This window comes from Pygocentrus nattereri, chromosome 23 (genome assembly GCF_015220715.1).
Source record: "Pygocentrus nattereri isolate fPygNat1 chromosome 23, fPygNat1.pri, whole genome shotgun sequence".
Taxonomy (NCBI): Eukaryota; Metazoa; Chordata; class Actinopteri; order Characiformes; family Serrasalmidae; genus Pygocentrus; species Pygocentrus nattereri.
In genome coordinates, this window is record NC_051233.1 from 4,456,122 (window position 1) to 4,475,603 (window position 19,482).

The 19,482-nt window shown below is 41.5% G+C and overlaps 1 protein-coding gene across 13 annotated transcripts in view; it reads left to right on the forward strand.

The window, feature by feature from the left end:
* Positions 1-3,512: 3,512 nt before the first annotated feature.
* dnm1a (dynamin 1a) overlaps positions 3,513-19,482 on the forward strand; it is a 141,804-nt gene continuing 125,834 nt past the window's right edge. For 8 of the 13 annotated variants that reach the window (XR_005129521.1, XR_001859144.2, XR_001859143.2 and 5 more), the window contains exon 1: positions 3,513-3,938. Coding sequence is in view for 9 of the 13 variants with exons in the window: in XM_017724305.2 (XP_017579794.1) it covers positions 3,778-3,938 (161 nt within the window). In the remaining 4 variants the exon portion in view is untranslated. The remainder of the gene's footprint in view (positions 3,939-19,482) is intronic. The other 5 variants (XM_037533734.1, XM_037533736.1, XM_037533735.1 and 2 more) reach the window with 1 other exon arrangement.

A 19,482-nucleotide genomic window follows, 5' to 3' on the forward strand; every position in this document is an offset into this window, starting at 1 on the left:
TGTGGGAACGAGATCCTAACGCATGGCCACGACTTAGTAAGGGGTGGAAGCGAGATGATTAAGCAATGGCCATGACTTGGTAAAACATGGGAACGAGATCACAGCTTACTAGGTTGTGGCCACGCATTAGGAGCTCATTCCCATGCTTTACTAAGTTGTGGCCATGCGTTAGGATCTTGTTCCCACGTGTTGATAAGTTGTGGCCATGCATTATGCCACACATTGTTTGTATTTATACAGAATGTAACCAGTGGGGCTTCACAGTTTTGTGATCATTTTAAGAATTAAAATGTATTTTAATGCGTTTATTTTAATCTGTTCACAGCGGAGGGGTACATGCAGGGTGTTGTAAGGCAAAATAGTCCCTATGGAAGACTTATTATTTCAGATTCATGACGATTTTATAATCATCTACGTCACATATTAAAATTCGGAAGATACGTGTAGGTTCACTGGGGGGTCTGGACAGTCAATAAAAAGCCTGTGTTTGTGCTGAGACCCCTGGTTCCATCCTTTCACCACCACTGTGAGGAAAAGTGAGTCTGGAAGTGCCTCTACAGTGAAACCACTCTGAATTCTTTGCATAATTCAATAATTATTTACATCTGAACTGCTGAATTATGCATAAAAACAAAAAATCGTGGAACCCTTTTAAGTAACTTGACAGGAGAAATTAAGTGACGGTCAAGGAACACTATTAGCACTAGCAGAAAAGGAAACATTTAAAGCCTGGTCTTTGATTTTAGATGCTTCTCAGCTTTTTCTCTTTTTACTTAACATCTTTAATTAGTTGTTTACATTTGACAGTTTTATTTGTTTTAGTTGCTTATTATTTCACTCGGCTCTCGATACAATTTGCAGTTTTTATATTAATAATATATAATATGTTTTACCTTTATTTTTTTTATTTGTTCTTCTTCGCTTAACACTTGTAATCAATCATTTAGTCTTTATATTCTTGTTTTAGTTGACTAAATTTGATTTTGAGCACATTTATCAGTATTTTTTGTTTACGTTCAGCACATTTTTTTTTTATTGTCATGCTCGGCTACATTGCAGGTGAGGGTACCTTTTAGTACCCTAGATAAGTCTTGGTCTATTAATTGATAATGAGTAAAATTTGAACTTTACTCGTAGAAATTGAATAATTTTCGGATGTAAGATTTGGGATTTTTTGTAGTAAAATCCGTAACTATTTCCCGAAATGTTAATGTCAGGAGCAATTTTTGTCCTGTCATAAACAAAAGCTGCACTATGTATGTTGTGGGGATTTGGCGACCTCTCTGGTGGAAATGCGTCATTGCATGCAAATGTATCTAATTTGAAACTATGAGAATTGAAAACATCCGATTAAGACAGCCTGACAATGTGAACACACACTAGGATACAGTTAAAGGGGAATTTCGTTGTTTTTTTTTGGATAATTATATAATTCAACTGAACCTGATATTGTGATTATATGATTAAATGATGTACCAAGTCAGAACTGCTCACAGTGGTGGGAATAGGAACCGAACGTCTAAATAATTCGATGATTCTGAAAGTTCCCTCACGTGAAATGGTAACGAATACGCTGCCTGATGTCTGAGACACTGTTAGTTGGGTAACGTGGGTAAAGCATTTTTAAATTTGTGGCATTCAGGGCAGCGAGAGGCAAAATAGTCAACAAAAAAACTATTTTTTTCACTTAATTTCAATGTTACTTATAAAATCTCAGAAGACTCGTGTAGGTTCTGGTGGTTTTGGATAGTAAATAAAATGTCTATATCTGTGTTGTAGTCATGGCGACCTCTGGTTCCTATCACCAACACTGTAAAGACATCTGAGTCTCTACATTGAACCATTTCACACCAAACCTTTCTGAATGACACCTTCACGTCTTCACCTTCATGTTGGTGCGGTCATGGGCTGGAGGTTAGGGAGCCGGCCAGCACATGACCGAGGGGTCCATGAGCAACTGCTTCCTGGGCGCTGCGGATAGGGCCGCCCACCGCTCCGGGCAAGTGTACTCACTGCCCCCTAGTGTGTATGTGGTGTTCCACTGCACAGACGGTTTAAATGCAGAGGTGAAATTTCCCCGTTGTGGGACTAATAAGGGTCACTTAATCTAAAAAAACTACAGAATTATGCAGAAATTTTGAAATATTGGTGGAATTCCCCTCTGAGAGAGCAAGCATTCAGGGAGGATGCAATGCTTCAGCACCATGGACAGGCCACTTATTTAGAAGGAATTGAGAATTAAAATGGTCACAGTGTCAAGCTTGTAACAATAGAAGAACCCTGTTTTGGTGCTACATAGAACCTTCTTCAAGAAGGTGCTATATAGAACCATGTACAGCACATGCTGTATCCGTCTAAAGAACCCTTTCTTCATGCAAAGAACCTCTGAACCTCCGTGCAAAGCTTTCTTTGAGTGTTAACCCTCTATTGTATGATGTTGCCTCAGGGCAACAAACTCATTTTCCTGACTTTACAATAACATTGCACATATTTAAAGAAGGTGAAGGGTTTTAACAACAAAGGGAAGCGTTTGAGTAAGTCAATAAAAAGCAGGTGCTTGGTCATCCTCTCTCTTAGTGGGCACATTTACACCTCTTTTTTAACGTTCAGCATCATTTTTTTGTCCTGAGAATTGCACAATGTTGATTTAAGGCAACATACTTCAAAAGGCCCCCTGTAAACATCTCTTTATTTATTTATTTACTTTTAAAGCCACTTCCTTGGTTTCTGTGTGTATAAAAACGTAACATGTCAAAACGAAAGAAGCGCAAAGCCAGAGCACCAATCAGGGCCCAGCGGTCACTTTGTTTAGAGCTGGTTTTGACCTGTTGGTCATACCGACCCAGTGCAGCACGCGGTTCAACGTCAGCGCAGCAGCGTAAAACTTTGGGAGAGTCTGTTCAACATAAATGATGAACTAACCTAACTTTGTGTAAATAGAGCTCAATATAGAAATATGTCCACATATGCAGTCGAGACTGACGCGGCTTTTTTCTGAATTTCTACAAACACCATTTCATTTTATAGTAAATGAGTTTGGGCTGGTTTATGTTTATGAACAGACGCCTACAGATCAACATAGTAAAGGAGCTCATCTGTGATCCTGAGTTTAAAGCCAGTTTTTATTCAACTTCAACTTGGAACTAAGTTGTAAATAAATCTGAAACTGAAACTTTGCTTGTGTGTAAAAAGTGATTTCAGAGCCACTCGGTTCTCCCTGATGGAAACTGTTTACCTTCAGTGTTTTGTGCTTCTGATCATTTTAATAGACGTCAGCGTCACTATGTCAGTATCTACATAAAAAACGATATTATATAAAAATTATTGTTGTGAAATTAAGAAATGTAGTTGACTAACATGTAGAGTTGAATTTAGCTGTTTTCCTGATATTTATATAAAAAAGGAACTAAAACTGAAATCCAAGTCCACAAATAAATCCTCGTTCAGACTGTTGCATGTAATGCGACTGAACTAGCGGCCACTAGCGGCGAGAAGGTGGAAGGGCAGCGCTGTCCCCTGCTGACGGAGAGCAAAGCAGAGATCATCCTGTCCCTCTTCTCTTCTGGCAGGCTGCACGGGCAGAGAGAGAGAGAGGGGGAGAGAGAGAGAGAAGCAGAGAATGAAGCTCCATGCGAAACTAAAATAGCTTAAATCTGAACCAAATTACATTATCAGAGGGGGAGGGTTTTCAGGGGAAGTGTCCGATCCAGGGAGTGACGTTCGCTCTCGCAGTGCAGCAGCAGCAGCGAGGAGGGATCCAAACAAACATTATCCAGGATGGGGAACCGGGGCATGGAAGACTTGATCCCTCTGGTCAATCGCATGCAAGATGCCTTCTCAGCCATCGGCCAGAACGCCAACCTGGACCTTCCCCAGATCGCCGTGGTTGGTGGTCAGAGCGCAGGGAAGAGCTCAGTGCTGGAGAACTTCGTGGGAAAGTAAGTGGTCGAAGGACATTGTGTGGTGTGCTTGACATTGTGGGCAAATGAATAGTATAGTATAGCAGCACGGTTGGAGATAGCCAGCATTAGTGATGGAGGATGGGGTTGTGGTGGAGGATGGGTCGGGTCAGTGTTTGCAAAGGGCCACCAGCCACTGCCCCTTCAGTCCATGGTGGTACAAAAACAGCATAGAGAGATTATATTGTTATATAAAAAGGGCCCAGTGACTGCTCACTGCATTGGAAACATGCAGAGCCTGCAAGGACAAGGCTGGTGTTGTTATTATCCACTATAATAATGTCCTCGGTTTGCCAAGGTCACTGAGCAAAATTGAAATAATTGCGCTAATAATAAGCAGGGATGCACTGATATCGGAACTCTGGGCTGATACAGTATCTGTCGATATCAGTGCTGGTACTGATGCATAAACATGTTTGTAGAATGCTGAAATTGGGACTGGTGTGGAGTTGGATATGGTTACAAATGCAGTAATAATAATGAAATGCAGGCTTATTGGTACAGTAGCTAATGCTGGGGTCGATTATAAGGGTCGATTAAGCTGTTGGATAAACCTATGACGATATGAGAAGTTGTTTTTCAGTAAACGAAAATCTGTTTCACATATCTAAGCGAAAAAGCTAAGGGTATCACCAATGATGGTATGATGGCTGCTATCGGCACCCCCTTGTGGAGAATCTGTAACCTGCGCAATGTGAGTTCCACTAGGCGTGTCAGGATTCCCCGGACAGCTTATTCTGTTTGTGTTTTCAGTCAAACTACAAACACAAATAAATATGTAGATTTTGTATCTCGGTATATGCCTTAAAAAACAAGTAAATCTTTTTACTGTTTAATTACTTGAAAAGCTCCTTATGGTGATGCAGGTTTGTTGTGACAGTAGCTATTACTGCTTTGTACATTTTAGCACACAATCTATGCTAAACCATTTTCACAGACCTTAACAGTGGCTGTGTTTACATGCAAAGATTTTTGCCAATCTGATTGACACAATCGGATTACAGATTCAGGCTGAGGTGTTTACATGCACACTCTGTTCAACAAGCTGAATGAAAATCTTCGTTTACATGCTCACTACAAGTAATCTGATGTAGAATGATGCGCATGTGTGGGGTAGCGGTTACTTAGAGTAACCGTTACCATGACAGTGAACATCACGTGAGGTCCAGTCAGAGTGAGATGAGCAGCAGTGAGCAGTGATTGTGTTTTTAACTGCTTTCAAATGACGTCAGACTCAGGAAAACGTCCTTCACATGTCCTTATTAAAGAAGGCCGAGAGGAAGACGTCGTGTTCTGAGACACATAAGCTGGACGTCCGTCCCACCGCCGTCTTTTAAAGATCAGAGCATGAACTTCGTCTCCTCTGCAGACCAGTTCTGCTCCGCCGTGTTGAACGGGATAAACTCTCACTGTGACGCGACGCTCATGCAGAACTGACTTAAACTTTCCGATAGGGAATGTAATCAGATTCAGGTGTTTACACGGATATTATTCCTCTATTTAATGGATCATTTAGAGGATTACCCACCTCGATCAAACGGGTAAAAACTGTATTCTGAGTGGCCTCAATTGGACTAGACTATTCCGATTGAGGTGTTTACATGGACGTATTCTATTCCGATCAGGCTATTAGTCGGATTACTAATGAAATATTAGGCTGCGTGTAAACGTGGCGAGTGTGTTTTTCCTATTATGATGACAATAAAAATGAATTTTATTGTAAGGCTCTGATAGCAGCCTAAAGATTCTTACGCAGTACAATCCTTCTAGAATAAACAGCCTGCACTAGCGTAGCTGGTTACCTGCAAAACCAGCATATGTTGTTGTTTTGGATGCTGGTATGTTGGCCAGCAGCAGTGAAGGTTACTAAGATGGTCATGTTGTCACTGTCCATCAGTTTTTTGTAGTTTTTAGTTTTCTGTGTAATGAACACAGCAGCTGTCGTTTACATTGTGTAAAAATGTGACGATGAGTGGACCAATAGAAAAGCTCCAAAATGGCTTGCAATAAAAAGTTTGTGTCCTCTACGGCAAGCTTACCATTTTAGAGATACTTGTTTTTACTTGGACAGCAATGATATGTTGTGTTTTGTATGCTGGTATGCCGGTCAACCAGCATGACCATGCTGTCTGACCAACTAAACCAGCAGCAGACCAGCACCCACATGACATAAAGCAGAATAGACTAGCATTTGTTATTCATGGTGGTCTATGCTGTCATTTTTCAGCATAATTAAATATCAGATTAAACTGTCTTAAATGTCAAATTCAGCGGTGGTAATTTCACAGTGTAGTAAGACTCCTCTTAGTCCAACAAATTTAGAATATAACCGTTTTTCAAGTTACGAGCACACGCTTGTCCAGTGATATTCGTTGCCATAGCTAAAGTTAGTCAGCTAGCTAAATTATCTCTGCAAGGCAAAATGAATGACCTAACCAATGGCTGAGTTCAAGGAATGCAGTTCATTTATCAGCTAATCGACTCACCTTTGGAGGGTATTAGTTTGCAAGGAAATAAGATACTTGTTATCTACCTTTCATAGCTGGTGTTAGCCACCTAGCTAACTGATATGCAGATTATTTAGCTATCTCATCTGCAAAGCAGCAAGCTAGCTATCTGTGTAGCAAGATACTTTAGCTAGCTAGCTAATATAACGCCAGCCAGCAACTACAATAATGTCAGTGTGTGAAATTTTATCTCAGAAATGCTGAAGGTAACTCTAAGGCAGGGGCCTTTAATTAAAATTCAATAAGGTCCTGTTAGAGAGAATTTCCTCAAGCAAACATCCAGAACATCATAACGTCTAACCTGCATCATGACTCAGTGCCTTATACTGTTTACTGAAGTAGCTGAGTAGGAATATCAACATCTTATACAGTCAAACTGAATATCAGATCAAATAAAGTCCAACTCAGTCAGATTTCAACAACATTTACTGTCAGTTTTCTCTCGTTCGAGCACGACGTGTGGAATAACTTCCCTCTGACTCACTTTCTTCTCTGACTGCTGTTTCTCGCCTCGTCCCTCCCCTGTGTGGCGTCACTCACTGGAGTCTCAGTGCTTATCATGATACACAGATCTGATTGGCTGAGTAGTGTCACGCGTGATATTTACAACCCATGCGATTAGTCTGTGAGTCTCCGGCCGCTAAAGCTACCGTAAAGACTAGAAACGTTACACCGACTAAATTAGGACCACCCCGTCAAAATTAAACAATTCTACATAGTTTATGGGTTATGGGTCCAGGTCTGCATAGGACAGCGTCTGGGTCTGGACTTGGACCGCAGTCCGCCTATTAGGTGACCTCTACTCTAGGGAGTGAAGCAGAAGCACAAACAGGACAAAGAGAAGGAAACAACACTAATATATTTGATATATCAGCTTTAATATTCGTGCATTTGATGCCTTATTTGATAAACATACTTATAGGTGCAGTGTGTAAGATTTATTGGCATCTAGTGGTAACTGCATTCACCTCGGCAGCGCCTCACTGCGACAAGGCAGCCGGAGGTCATTCATTTTCAATGAGAGCTGGTGAATTCTGGTGACAGGAGGCGGCGTAAAGGTTGGCGATGTGAATTGGGCCGAGTCAGCGTCGAAACAAAGTTGGGCGAAGTTTAATTTTATGCAAATAAGGAGTGAAGCGATGTGGCGATTACCAGTAGGAATTGAGCACTGAGCACCACTGTGGAGATGCCACCGGCGCACTCCTATTTTGGTTCCTGGGTAATTGCTCCTACTACAGGTGGAATAATTGCAGCGGTGCATTCATTGCAAACAATAAATCACAAAGACCAAATAGCACAGGCACGAGGATTGAATAAAAATAAGCACACGAGATTTCTCATTTTAATTTGTAGTGGGAATGCATCTGATTTTTGCTTCGCCTCGGTGAAAGCATCGCAATCAATGGTCCGCTGGAGTTTAGAAACGCCCATAGACGATGAGCGACCAGTAATTTTGGCAGCAAGTTGCGAAAAGTCGCTGCCGGTGTGAACACAGTGTAAGATTGTAGATTGCAACCAACTAAATAACCATCCCTCACCCCTCCTTTTCCAAGTGTGTAGCAGAACCATCATGTTTTCACTTCTTCGATGACCCTTCCTCAATTTTTCTTGTGCTAAGTAATACGTATGATCCTCCGTTCGTCAAAATTTGACTGGCAGCGACCACTGACTCTTCTTTTTTTCTGTGTCTTCCAACTGGAGCTATACCGCCACCAAATTCAACCCGATGCTTCAACGTAGAAATGGGAAAGGCGCTCTCCAGAGCCAGTGTTTGGTAGATGTGAAGGGCTCATTTTAAGTTAACAAAACCACAAAGATTCATAGTTGCAGGTGATTATACACCAATGAAAACATGGTTTTGCTCACTGTATCTCATTTCTGCTAATATATCCCTCTAAATCTTACACACTGCACCTTTAAGTGCTTTATTGAGTTTGGAAACCCCTTCATTAAACAGAACCTTCGCCACCCTCACAGTGTTTTTTCTTCATCATTTTGGCTCCTCCAGCTTCCTGAACTCTGCCATTTACTCTATCTGCTATCATTTCCATGCCAAAAGGCTGCGCTTTTATGAGCGAAGCCTAAAAAAATCAATTGTTTGTGGTTGCTCATGACTGCATGCTTTCTGGTGGAGGCAAAATGCCACTTGTTATTATTCACTGGGTGGTGGGTTCGCAACACTGCACCACTGGGGTGTGACGTGGAGCGAGGAGGCGGACGTATACGCTGAGATAAGCGACTTTTATTATGGGCAAACCCGGGGTCATAGTCGTAACGGTCCAGGTTCATGTAGCCAATATGGGTCAGAAATGATGCAATAAGCACAGACTGAAATCTACAATGGAGAAACGGACCAAACAAACCAACATACAAGCAACAATAAACAACATAATCCAATAACACACAGTATGACCAGAACAAAGACCAGCCAAGACAAAGGGCAAACACAGGGCTTAAATACAACAGGGCCAACAAGGGATCACAAGACACAGGTGGAAACACAGGTGGGAACAATTAGGAGTGGACTTACAAAACAAGGGGGCTGGACTACAAAACCAAAACAAAGAACACGCGGGCCAAAACACAACACGAACACATGGACAGGACTGGGAGGGGCCAATCGTGACATGGGGCCAACGCTAACATACAAAATAGAGCTCATAAAGAGTGAAGTACGTGCCTTTAATCAGTTCTTTGCTGGTCACAACACTGTTGGAAGAGCATTCTGGGTAGAAGCAGCCTGTTCATTTGCGCATAAAAGGAGGTCATAAGTGAGCTGCACTTTGCTGAGTTGTCTGTCTGACAAATCCTGACAAACGCAACATGACTCTGCAGGCAGAGTGAGAGGAAGCTTTGACCTGTCCTGGCTTTGCATGTTAAAGGGGCCATATTGTGAAAGAAAAAAACATAGAAATAAAACTATTTAAATCAGGGCTCCCATACTCAAATGACCTGGGGTCCACTAACCAGGTGGTCTTCTCCAAGGGGAGCCAGCTGAAGTGTTTCAAGTATGAGCTTAAGCTAAATAACACATCGCCAACAATGATAACAATCTCCAAAAATGATAACTTTACGGGAGGAGGAAAAACCCTACTTTACTTTTAATGTAAGTCAAGGGAACCAGAGTTTTTTACAAGTAATTTTAGGTCATTTCTTTTGGTCCATTGGTCATGAAATTTACACACCATGTGAAGAGCAGCAGGCGTTTTCAAATTATGTCAAAAACTGAAAAACGACAAAAAGAGACACAAATTATGATAGAAGTGATATGCTTTTTAAGTGAACCTTAATCAATGTTAATTAGCAAAAAAAAACTACCACCACTACTACTCATAATAATAATAATAATAATAATAATAATGTTTTCTCAATAGTAGCAGTATATAAGTATATAGTAAAAGTTCATAGTGTTCATAGTGTTTAATGTTCAGTTAAACCAAGTTAACTTTAACGGTACAAACAGGGCTCTTAATGTCTTATCGCCATTCCTGCTGAGTGCAAATGAAGTTATTGCGAGTGAACGGCTGCTTCAGAACATGTTTAATATTTCCAGTTGTTTATTAATTGTGATGTCCTGTGTTTACTGTTGTGTCTTGAATGAATCCACAAACACAGATGAACAGATTTCGCTGTACATTAGTATAACAACTAAGTTAGTTATAGCTAAATTACAGTCGTGCGGCGTTCACGCTGCGTCAGGTGTTCCTTCGCGTGCCGTGCTCTGTTTTCATCATTGTAATCGCCAGTTTAGGCTGATTTTATGTAGTTTATGTTGGGTGACCAGCCACAGTGTCTGGTAGATAAAGCACATCTACCCATCTGATGTAAACATTTAGCTGCAGGGCTGTAATGTGTGGGCTGGACTTAGGGATAAACTGCAATTATATGATGGGTTGGGTTGAAGCTGTTTCTTGTAGTTTGAGACTCCTATTATTAACGCTACTGAAACGCCATAGTATAATATTTAAATTAAGTGTGCAGTGGTGGACAGTAATTAAGTAAATGTAATTAGTTTCTGTACTTAAGTATTTTCTGCTTTGGACTGGACAGTCAATCAGAAGAGAACTCATTTACATATGTCAGACTTAAAGGCACCGTAACAAAAACTGGTTACGTCAGTTGAATTAGGACTATTTTGGTGCATCAAACCTAAATAAGGGACCTCAGGTGGAAAAAGTGAATACAGAAAAATGTGTTATACGGGCCCTTTAAGGATGACACTGCTCCTTTGGCTCTGGACAAAGTGGAGCACCACCACCACCACAGCCATGATGCTGCGTGATTCAGCAACTATTTGTGCTGAGGCAAGGTCACGCATGCATCACTCGGAGCCACAGGCAAATGCAGCCACTGTATCTCTTGCAAGAGTTGTGAAAAAAATGGACATCGTTAACCATTTGGTTGTCTTTCAAGTGCCTTTGCTGAGCTATTCTGGACATGAGGCTCTTTGTGGTTTTTAGCATTTGAAGCATTTGTATCCTCTTAATAAATCTATTAAAAATATAATAAATATTACTGTTAATAAATATTTTGTTGGGGAGAACATACAGTGCTTCACAAAACTCAGAAACCACAATTTCTTTGTTTAAGATTTCTGAATTTCACAGTATTAGATAGACAGACAGACAGACAGACAGACAGACAGGTAGATCGATAGACAGATAGACAGACAGGCAGACAGATAGACAGACAGTCAGACGGATGGACAGACAGGTAGGTAGGTAGATAGGTACATAGACAGACAGACAGACAGACAGACAGACAGACAGATAGATAGATAGATAGATAGATAGATAGATAGATAGACAGACAGATAGACAGGTAGATAGATAGATAGATAGATAGATAGATAGATAGATAGACAGGTAGGTTGGTAGGTAGGTAGATAGAGACAGATAGACAGATAGACAGACAGACAGACAAACAGACAGACGACGGACAGACAGACAGACAGATAGACAGACAGGCAGACAGATAGACAGACAGTCAGACGGATGGACAGACAGGTAGGTAGGTAGATAGGTACATAGACATACAGACAGACAGACAGACAGACAGACAGACAGACAGACAGACAGATAGATAGATAGATAGATAGATAGATAGATAGATAGATAGATAGATAGATAGATAGATAGATAGATAGACAGGTAGGTTGGTAGGTAGGTAGATAGAGACAGATAGACAGACAGACAAACAGACAGACGACGGACAGACAGACAGACAGACAGACAGACAGACAGATAGATAGATAGATAGATAGATAGATAGATAGATAGATAGATAGATAGATAGATAGATAGAGAAGGAATAAGTATATCTGATGCATATTTGCATATTTGCATTGCATATAAAACGGCTTTGTTGTATTTATGACAACCGACCTGGTTAAGATGATGTAAACCAGCGGTCATCAATCCTTCTCTGGGAGATTTGTGCTCCTAAAGGTTTCACCTCCAACCCAAATCTTACACACCTCATCCAGCTAATCAAGGGCGTCTGAAGGCAATAGTGAGCTGGATCAAGTGTGTTGGATTAGGGTTACAGCTAAACTGCGAGGCTACAGAACATCTACAGGAGCTGGTGACCACTGGTAGACACAGTGCCATTAAAGGAAGACTCCAGTATTTTTCAGCTTCTTCTCTCCTGCATCTGCAGTCATTACACCATGTTACCCTGTACTAGGAAACAAACAGAAAACCTCGGGTTTCATGCTGAAGCGACCAGCCGTTAAAGACACATTCCACAGATTTTTAAAATCTGCATCATTCAGTCACTGGGATGTAAACAAAGGCATTCAGAGTGGTTTGGTGTGAAACGCTCCACTAAAGACAAACTTACTAGGTCAGTATTGTTCGCAGTAGTGGTGATGGGAACCAGACGTCCGCCTCCGGAAGCTTCCTCACAGAAAGCTGTTACATGAAATAGTTATGAATACACTGACTGATGTCTGAGACACTGTTTTATGTAAGATTTGAAACCGAAATGTATTTTTATTCGATACATTTATGACGGAGAGGTGCATGCAGTGTGTTGTGAGGCAAAAACGGGCCCCTCATTTTTTGGGTTAGTCACTATTTTACCATTATCAACATTACACACACCAATCAGGCGTGACATTATTATATAAAACTCATTGTTTCTACGCTGCACTCTGTAGTTCTACAGTTACAGACTGTAGTCCATCTGTTTCTCTGTCATCCTGTTCTTCAGTGGTCAGGACCCCCATGGTGGTGGATCCGTCTCAGCACTGCAGTAACATTGACGTGGTGCTGTGTTAGTGTGTTGCGCTGGTCTGAGTGGATCAGACACAGCAGTGCTGCTGGAGTGTTTAAACACCTCAGTGTCACTGCTGGACTGAGAACAGTCCATCAACCAAAAATATCCAGCCAACAGCGTCCTGTGACCACTGATGAAGGACTAGAGGACGACCAACACAAACTGTGCAGCAGCAGATGAGCTGTCGTCTCTGACTTAACATCTACAAGGTGGACCGACAAGGTAGGAGTGTCTAATAGAGTGGACAGTGAGTGGACACAGTGTTTACTCCAGCAGCACTGCTGTGTCTGATCCACTCGCACCAGCACAACACACACTAACACACCACCACCACGTCAGTGTCAGATCCACCACCCAAATAGTACCTGCTCTGTGAGGGTCCATGGGGGTCCTGACCACTGAAGAACAGGGTAACAGAGTATCAGAGAAACAGATGGACTACAGTCTGTAACTGTAGAACTACAAAGTCCAGCTATACAGTAAGTGGAGCTGGTAAAATGACATAATGTTATGCCTGATTGGTGTATTTGCTTCCTGTCGCCACCACAGCAACAAAATGATTGTACTGTATGTTACAGGTGGAGCAAATAGAGATGAGCTTGAAAAACGTTGGAATATTCCTTTAACCTCTGGCCCAAGTTGTTGAACGAGCCAAGAGCTAAAAATATGCCTAATTATATCTTTAAAGGCAGTGTGTATTATTCATCGAGGGAGTAATCACTGGGTTCCTCTCGGAAGAGCCTGGCATAGGTGGCCGTGTGACAAGGAACATCTAGGGAAAGATTTAGTGCTTAGGTAGCTGTGAACTCCTGGAGGTGCAATTATAGCAGGAAACGCAGCAGCGAGATGTTTATTTAGACACACATGCTTCTCGAAACATCCTTACTTGGTTAGCTTGTCGTCAGCGCAGCCAAAGTTTTGATTCCTATACGTTTTCCACTTTTGCTGAATCATTTGTCCAGCATAAAAACGGCTCTGTTCTCTTATGGGCTGCTCTGTTGGCTAGTACTAGTCCTCATAACGCAGAGTGAGGAGTAATGAAATTGATGTGGTCAATGTAGTAACAACCCAGATAGTGAGCATATCATCGCTGTCCAAAGAAAAACAAGTATCTCCAAAATAGCGACTTTACAGGAGAGGGCCAAAACACTCTTGTCTCTCAGTGTAAGTTAATGTAAAGAGCTTTTATTCCAAGCAACTTTAGAGCATTTCTATTGGTCCATTCATCATTAAATTTTAATACAACATAAATGACAGCTGGTGTGTTAAAATGATGTGCAACCCCAATTCCAATGAAGTTGGGACGTTGTGTAAAACATAAATACAAACAGAATACGATGATTTGCAAATCCTTTTCAACCTGTATTCAACTGAATACACTACAAAGACTATTCATAAAATAGCAGGAGGAAATACAACCCTCAGCTCTAATATGTCAAAATAATTCAGTGAAATAAGATTATGTCAGATTACATAGTATAAAAAGTGGTGAAAGGGTACTGGGTGGTTGCTAAGTTGTTACTAGTTGGCTTCTGTGGTATTCCAGGTGGTAGCTAGGGTATTGCAAGGTGGTGGCTATAATACAGAAGTTAAAATACATAAATGCAAATGCAAAATACAGATGAGATTATGTCCTAATGCATAATCAGCTACTTGTTACTCGTAATATACACACCAATCAGGCATAACATTCTGACCACCTCCTTGTTTCTAAGTTCATTGTCCAGTTTATCAGCTCCACTTACTGTATAGCTGCACTTTGAAGTTCTACAGTTACAGACTGTAGTCCATCTGTTTCCCTGATACTCTGTTACCCCCTTTTAGCCTGTTCTTCAGTGGTCAGGACCCCCATAGACCCAGTGAACTCCAGCAGCACGGTTGAGTCTGATCCACTCAGACCAGCGCAACACACACTAACACACCACTACCACATCAGTGTTACTGCAGAGCTGAGAATGATCCAACACCAAAATAGCACTATATAGTAAGTGGAGCTGATAAATTGGGCAATGAGCGTAGAAACAAGGATCGGTGTACACTGGTTGTTGTTATTTACAGGCTCTCTGTAATTGGTCTAAATCTATATTTTATGGTCATGCAGTTGCTTCTAGTTCTACAAGTCGCCGATATACTTATAAAGATGTATCGTCAGGTAAATGATTTCATAACAATGAAACATCATCATATTGCCCGTTCCTGAGTGCATGCATGAACACCCACTAATGCACGTTGATGCAACCTATGTAAAAACCAATGCACTATGTTGCTGCATTCTCTTAATGCTCTCTATGCTTTTTAATCTGTTGCTCTTCATTAAGCTCCTTCCTGTTCATCCTTTCTATATAAGACTCAAGTGCCACTTGCTCTTTGGTCAGTCTGAAAGGAAGAGTGAGGTTCTGAAGCTGCCCACTTTTCAGTGGGCGCCTTTTTAAAGGCTCCTGGACAGTGTGGTGTTTGTCTATCTTTAACCCTGCCGTGATTTCATTGGTCTAAGTGGGATCTGCAGTAGAGAAAGCTTAATGCACAGGGATCTGCTGAGTAGGGCAAACACCATGTGCTTTATCCTGAGTTACAGCTGGCTGAGGAAGGCACTGGGCCTGGGGTTGGAAACAGTATTTACAAAAGCACTGCCTGTCAAACACCTCTTGCCTCCTTTCGGCTTTGAACTTTTTTTTTCACTGTTCCTATTGAGTTAACAGTGAGTTATTATTGAGTTTGAATGCATGCCATGCTGTACACAAGTCAGAGACCATCCCAGATTGAAAATGTTGGCCCAATGTTGGCTTAACAACATTGCTTAGGTAGGCAAATCACATTGGGATTGGCGTTGTCTGCAGACTGGTGTTAGATGGTGGGCCTAAGTTGGCCCAGTGTTGGCTTAACAACATTGCTTATGTAGGCAAATCACATTGGGGTTGGCATTGTCTGCAGACTGGTGTTAGATGGTGGGCCTAAGTTGACCCAATGTTGGCTTAACAACATTGCTTAGGTAGGCAAATCACATTGGGATTGGCGTTGTCTGCAGACTGGTGTTAGATGGTGGGCCTAAGTTGGCCCAGTGTTGGCTTAACAACATTGCTTATGTAGGCAAATCACATTGGGGTTGGCATTGTCTGCAGACTGGTGTTAGATGGTGGGCCTAAGTTGACCCAATGTTGGCTTAACAACATTGCTTATGTAGGCAAATCACATTGGGGTTGGCGTTGTCTGCAGACTGGTGTTAGATGGTGGGCCTAAGTTGACCCAATGTTGGCTTAACAACATTGCTTATGTAGGCAAATCACATTGGGGTTGGCATTGTCTGCAGACTGGTGTTAGATGGTGGGCCTAAGTTGACCCAATGTTGGCTTAACAACATTGCTTATGTAGGCAAATCACATTGGGGTTGGCGTTGTCTGCAGACTGGTGTTAGATGGTGGGCCTAAGTTGACCCAATGTTGGCTTAACAACATTGCTTATGTAGGCAAATCACATTGGAGTTGGCGTTGTCTGCAGACTGGTTTTAGACTTAAATTGGCCTAATGTTGGCTGGTGACCAATGTTAGATGGACTAGGACTGCCTTGACCTGATATTGGCTTCAGACCAGTTTGCATTACTGAGGTGAGGTGAGGCCCAAAAAGTTGGCTGTTACCAGCCTTTCACTTCATTTAATTTCCAGTCAAAATGGACATTAAGTACACATTTTTCATTTAACGTTGTCATAAAAAAAGCAGGAAACAAAAAATGACTCAAAAGCCTCCGTATATAAAGACAGAGACTGTATTCATTCAGGATTATGGGCTTCCCATTCACAAAAAGCTACAGACTGTCTATTAGAATGCGTCTCTATTTTTCTGTTCCTACACTCTGGCAGACTAAGCAGATGCGACAGAGCACAACAGAAATATTCAGAAAATAGACTAGAGAAATCTTCAAATCATCACCCATTAAATATTAAACCATAAGTTAAACAGCTATTACATTCACAGCATTTGTCAGACGCATTTATGCAGAGCGTCTCATAATTGGATTATTTTACACAGGTAGGCGAAGGTGGTATTAGGAGTCTTGCCCAGGGAGTCCTATTGGTATAGTGTAGGGTGTTTATCCAGGAAGGGATTGAACCCCAGTCTAGAACGTAGAAGGCAGAGGTGTTATCCACTACTCTATACAACCACATAGATCATTTAGTCAGTACTGACGTAGCATTGCAAACCAATGAGTCATCTAGCGACATCTAATATCTAACTATTGGTAAATGTTGAACACAAGCGCTGGCAAAGCAAAGTGGAGCTGATTAGATTCTGTCTTTGAGTCACTCCAACACCAACATCTGACTCCGACTGAAGTCTTCATCCTCCAAACTGTGTTGTGATGTATGAAGTCTGCTCGGTAAACCGACGCTAGCCTCCAAGGACAGTATGGAGTACGATTATAGTGTGGCTATAGTTTGAGTCTTAATCCTCAAAAGTTGCATCAATTGACCTTCAGTGAACCAGAATTGCCTTTAAAACCTGATGTTTTTGCTTTCTAATGGGACTTGGCTTAATGGTTCTAATTAGCCATTACTAGTTTCCCGCAGAACAACTTTAGATCCCATTAGGACGCCATCTATTACATCTGGTGTCAGTCCCAGAACGCCTGATAAACCATTAGAATAGGAAAGAGAAGCCTTTAGTGGTTTCTAAGGTTGTTCGTGAAGGTAGCATTAGCCTCTGGTGCGAATAAGGACAGTGGTTTATAAGGCTCTACTGTTCTAAGCTTTGCTACCTGCTACTGGCTCTCCGAATCAAATTTTACAGCTTATTTGATAGGTCTGAGATACATACTTGTGGTCATTTTAATGCTACCATTATTTATTATTTTGGCTGACTGTAAGTTGGTTATGCCAGTGCTTGCTCTAACTCGTCTCATTAGCATATTTTAGCATAGTGGGCTGCTTTTTGGCTGGATGTACTAATGAGAATGCTTTGGTACATTGTGCTCAAGTGCTGCTCTAGACAGCCGCCGAGTTTGCTTATATGGATGCGCCGGCTCTGTGTCTCAGTCAGCGAGGCAGATACAGTTATACCTAACAGACTGTGTGATACAAGCGCAGCCACCCAGGAGCTTCTCTGAAGAGGACGTGTCACGCTCTGATTTGCATACATGAGTCCAGGTCATGCTCTCATTGGCTGGTGTCTGGGAAACAATGACAAGCCTCATAGATCACCTTGTAATGTCTCTCTCTCTCTCTCTCTCTCTCTCTCTCTCTCTCTCTCTCCCTCCTTTCTCCTCCTTTCACAAGGACACACAGAAAAAGAGGTGCTAGAATGAGAATACAAATTCAGGTCCTAACACCTTTATAAGAAAAAGTCTGTGAAACTGTATTTTTATTTTTTAAGGTTGCAAGGCACAGTTTAACCACTTTGAAGGCTGGAGTAGTTGCTGTACACACACACATATATATATTACAGAAAAGCTATTAAAACTGTAATTAGTTTCTGTACTTTAGTATTTTTGGTGTATCTGTACTGAAGTTTCTCCGTTCTGGGCGACTTTTTCCTTTCACTCCACTACATTTCAGAGTCTAATATCTGACTTTTTCCTCCTACATTTTGAGAAATCTGTCGTTCCTTTTGGTTTCTGTGTGTATAAAATCGTAACATGTCAAAACGAAAGAAGCGCAAAGTCAGAGCACCAATCAGGGCCCAGCGGTCACTTTGTTTAGAGCTGCTTTTGACCTGTTGGTCAGACCGACCCAGTGCAGCACGCGGTTCAACGTCAGCGCAGCAGCGTAAAACTTTGGGAGAGTCTGTTCAACATAAATGATGAACTAACCTAACTTTGTGTAAATAGAGCTCAATATAGAAATATGTCCACATATGCAGTCGAGACTGACGCGGCTTTTTTCTGAATTTCTACAAACACCATTTCATTTTATAGTAAATGAGTTTGGGCTGGTTTATGTTTATGAACAGACGCCTACAGATCAACATAGTAAAGGAGCTCATCTGTGATCCTGAGTTTAAAGCCAGTTTTTATTCAACTTAAACTTGTAAGTAAGCTGCATTAAGTTAATGAATATTTTAGTACTTTTACTTTCGATACTTAAGTACATTTGATGAATACTTTTGTATTTTGAATACTTTAGTACTTTTACTCAAGTGGAGGTCTAAAGGGAGAAACTTCTACTTTTACTGGAGGAATACTTTACCTACTTTAACTCGAGTACATGGTTTCTGTACTTCGTCCACCACAGATGTCAATACATGTGACCACTAAAGGTTATGTCTTTGGTTGGATAGGTCGACTCCTGAGGCTGTTCTAGAGTATTGTGAAGCTGTTACGTTTGTGAAGGAAATGCTTCTCATTTTGGTTGCGTTCATGTATGTTACTATGTTTTCTCACTAACTATATTCATGAGGACATAAGCTCAGCTGCGAACAGCTGGGAGAGGACAGATAGCAAATCAGTGGGCCTGTGTTGTTGACCGTCCTCGTTTGTGTGTAACAGCGTGAAATAGACTTCACTCTGTGTGTTCACTGGGTGCCTAAATCTGTGCAAATATTTGCCGTGCGGTTCTAATGAAGCCTTATGAAAGCTGACAGCCGACTGTGTGGGTGATTTACTCCCTCGCTCCTGGAGCGGAGCGCGGAGTTTGAGGTCGTATTGATCCGGAGAGAGATTACCTGTGTTTGATAAATCACACCAGGTGTGGGGTCACCCACGCTCAGCCTTGAACTGTCCGACTCATAAATGCCAGAGTCTTGAAAGA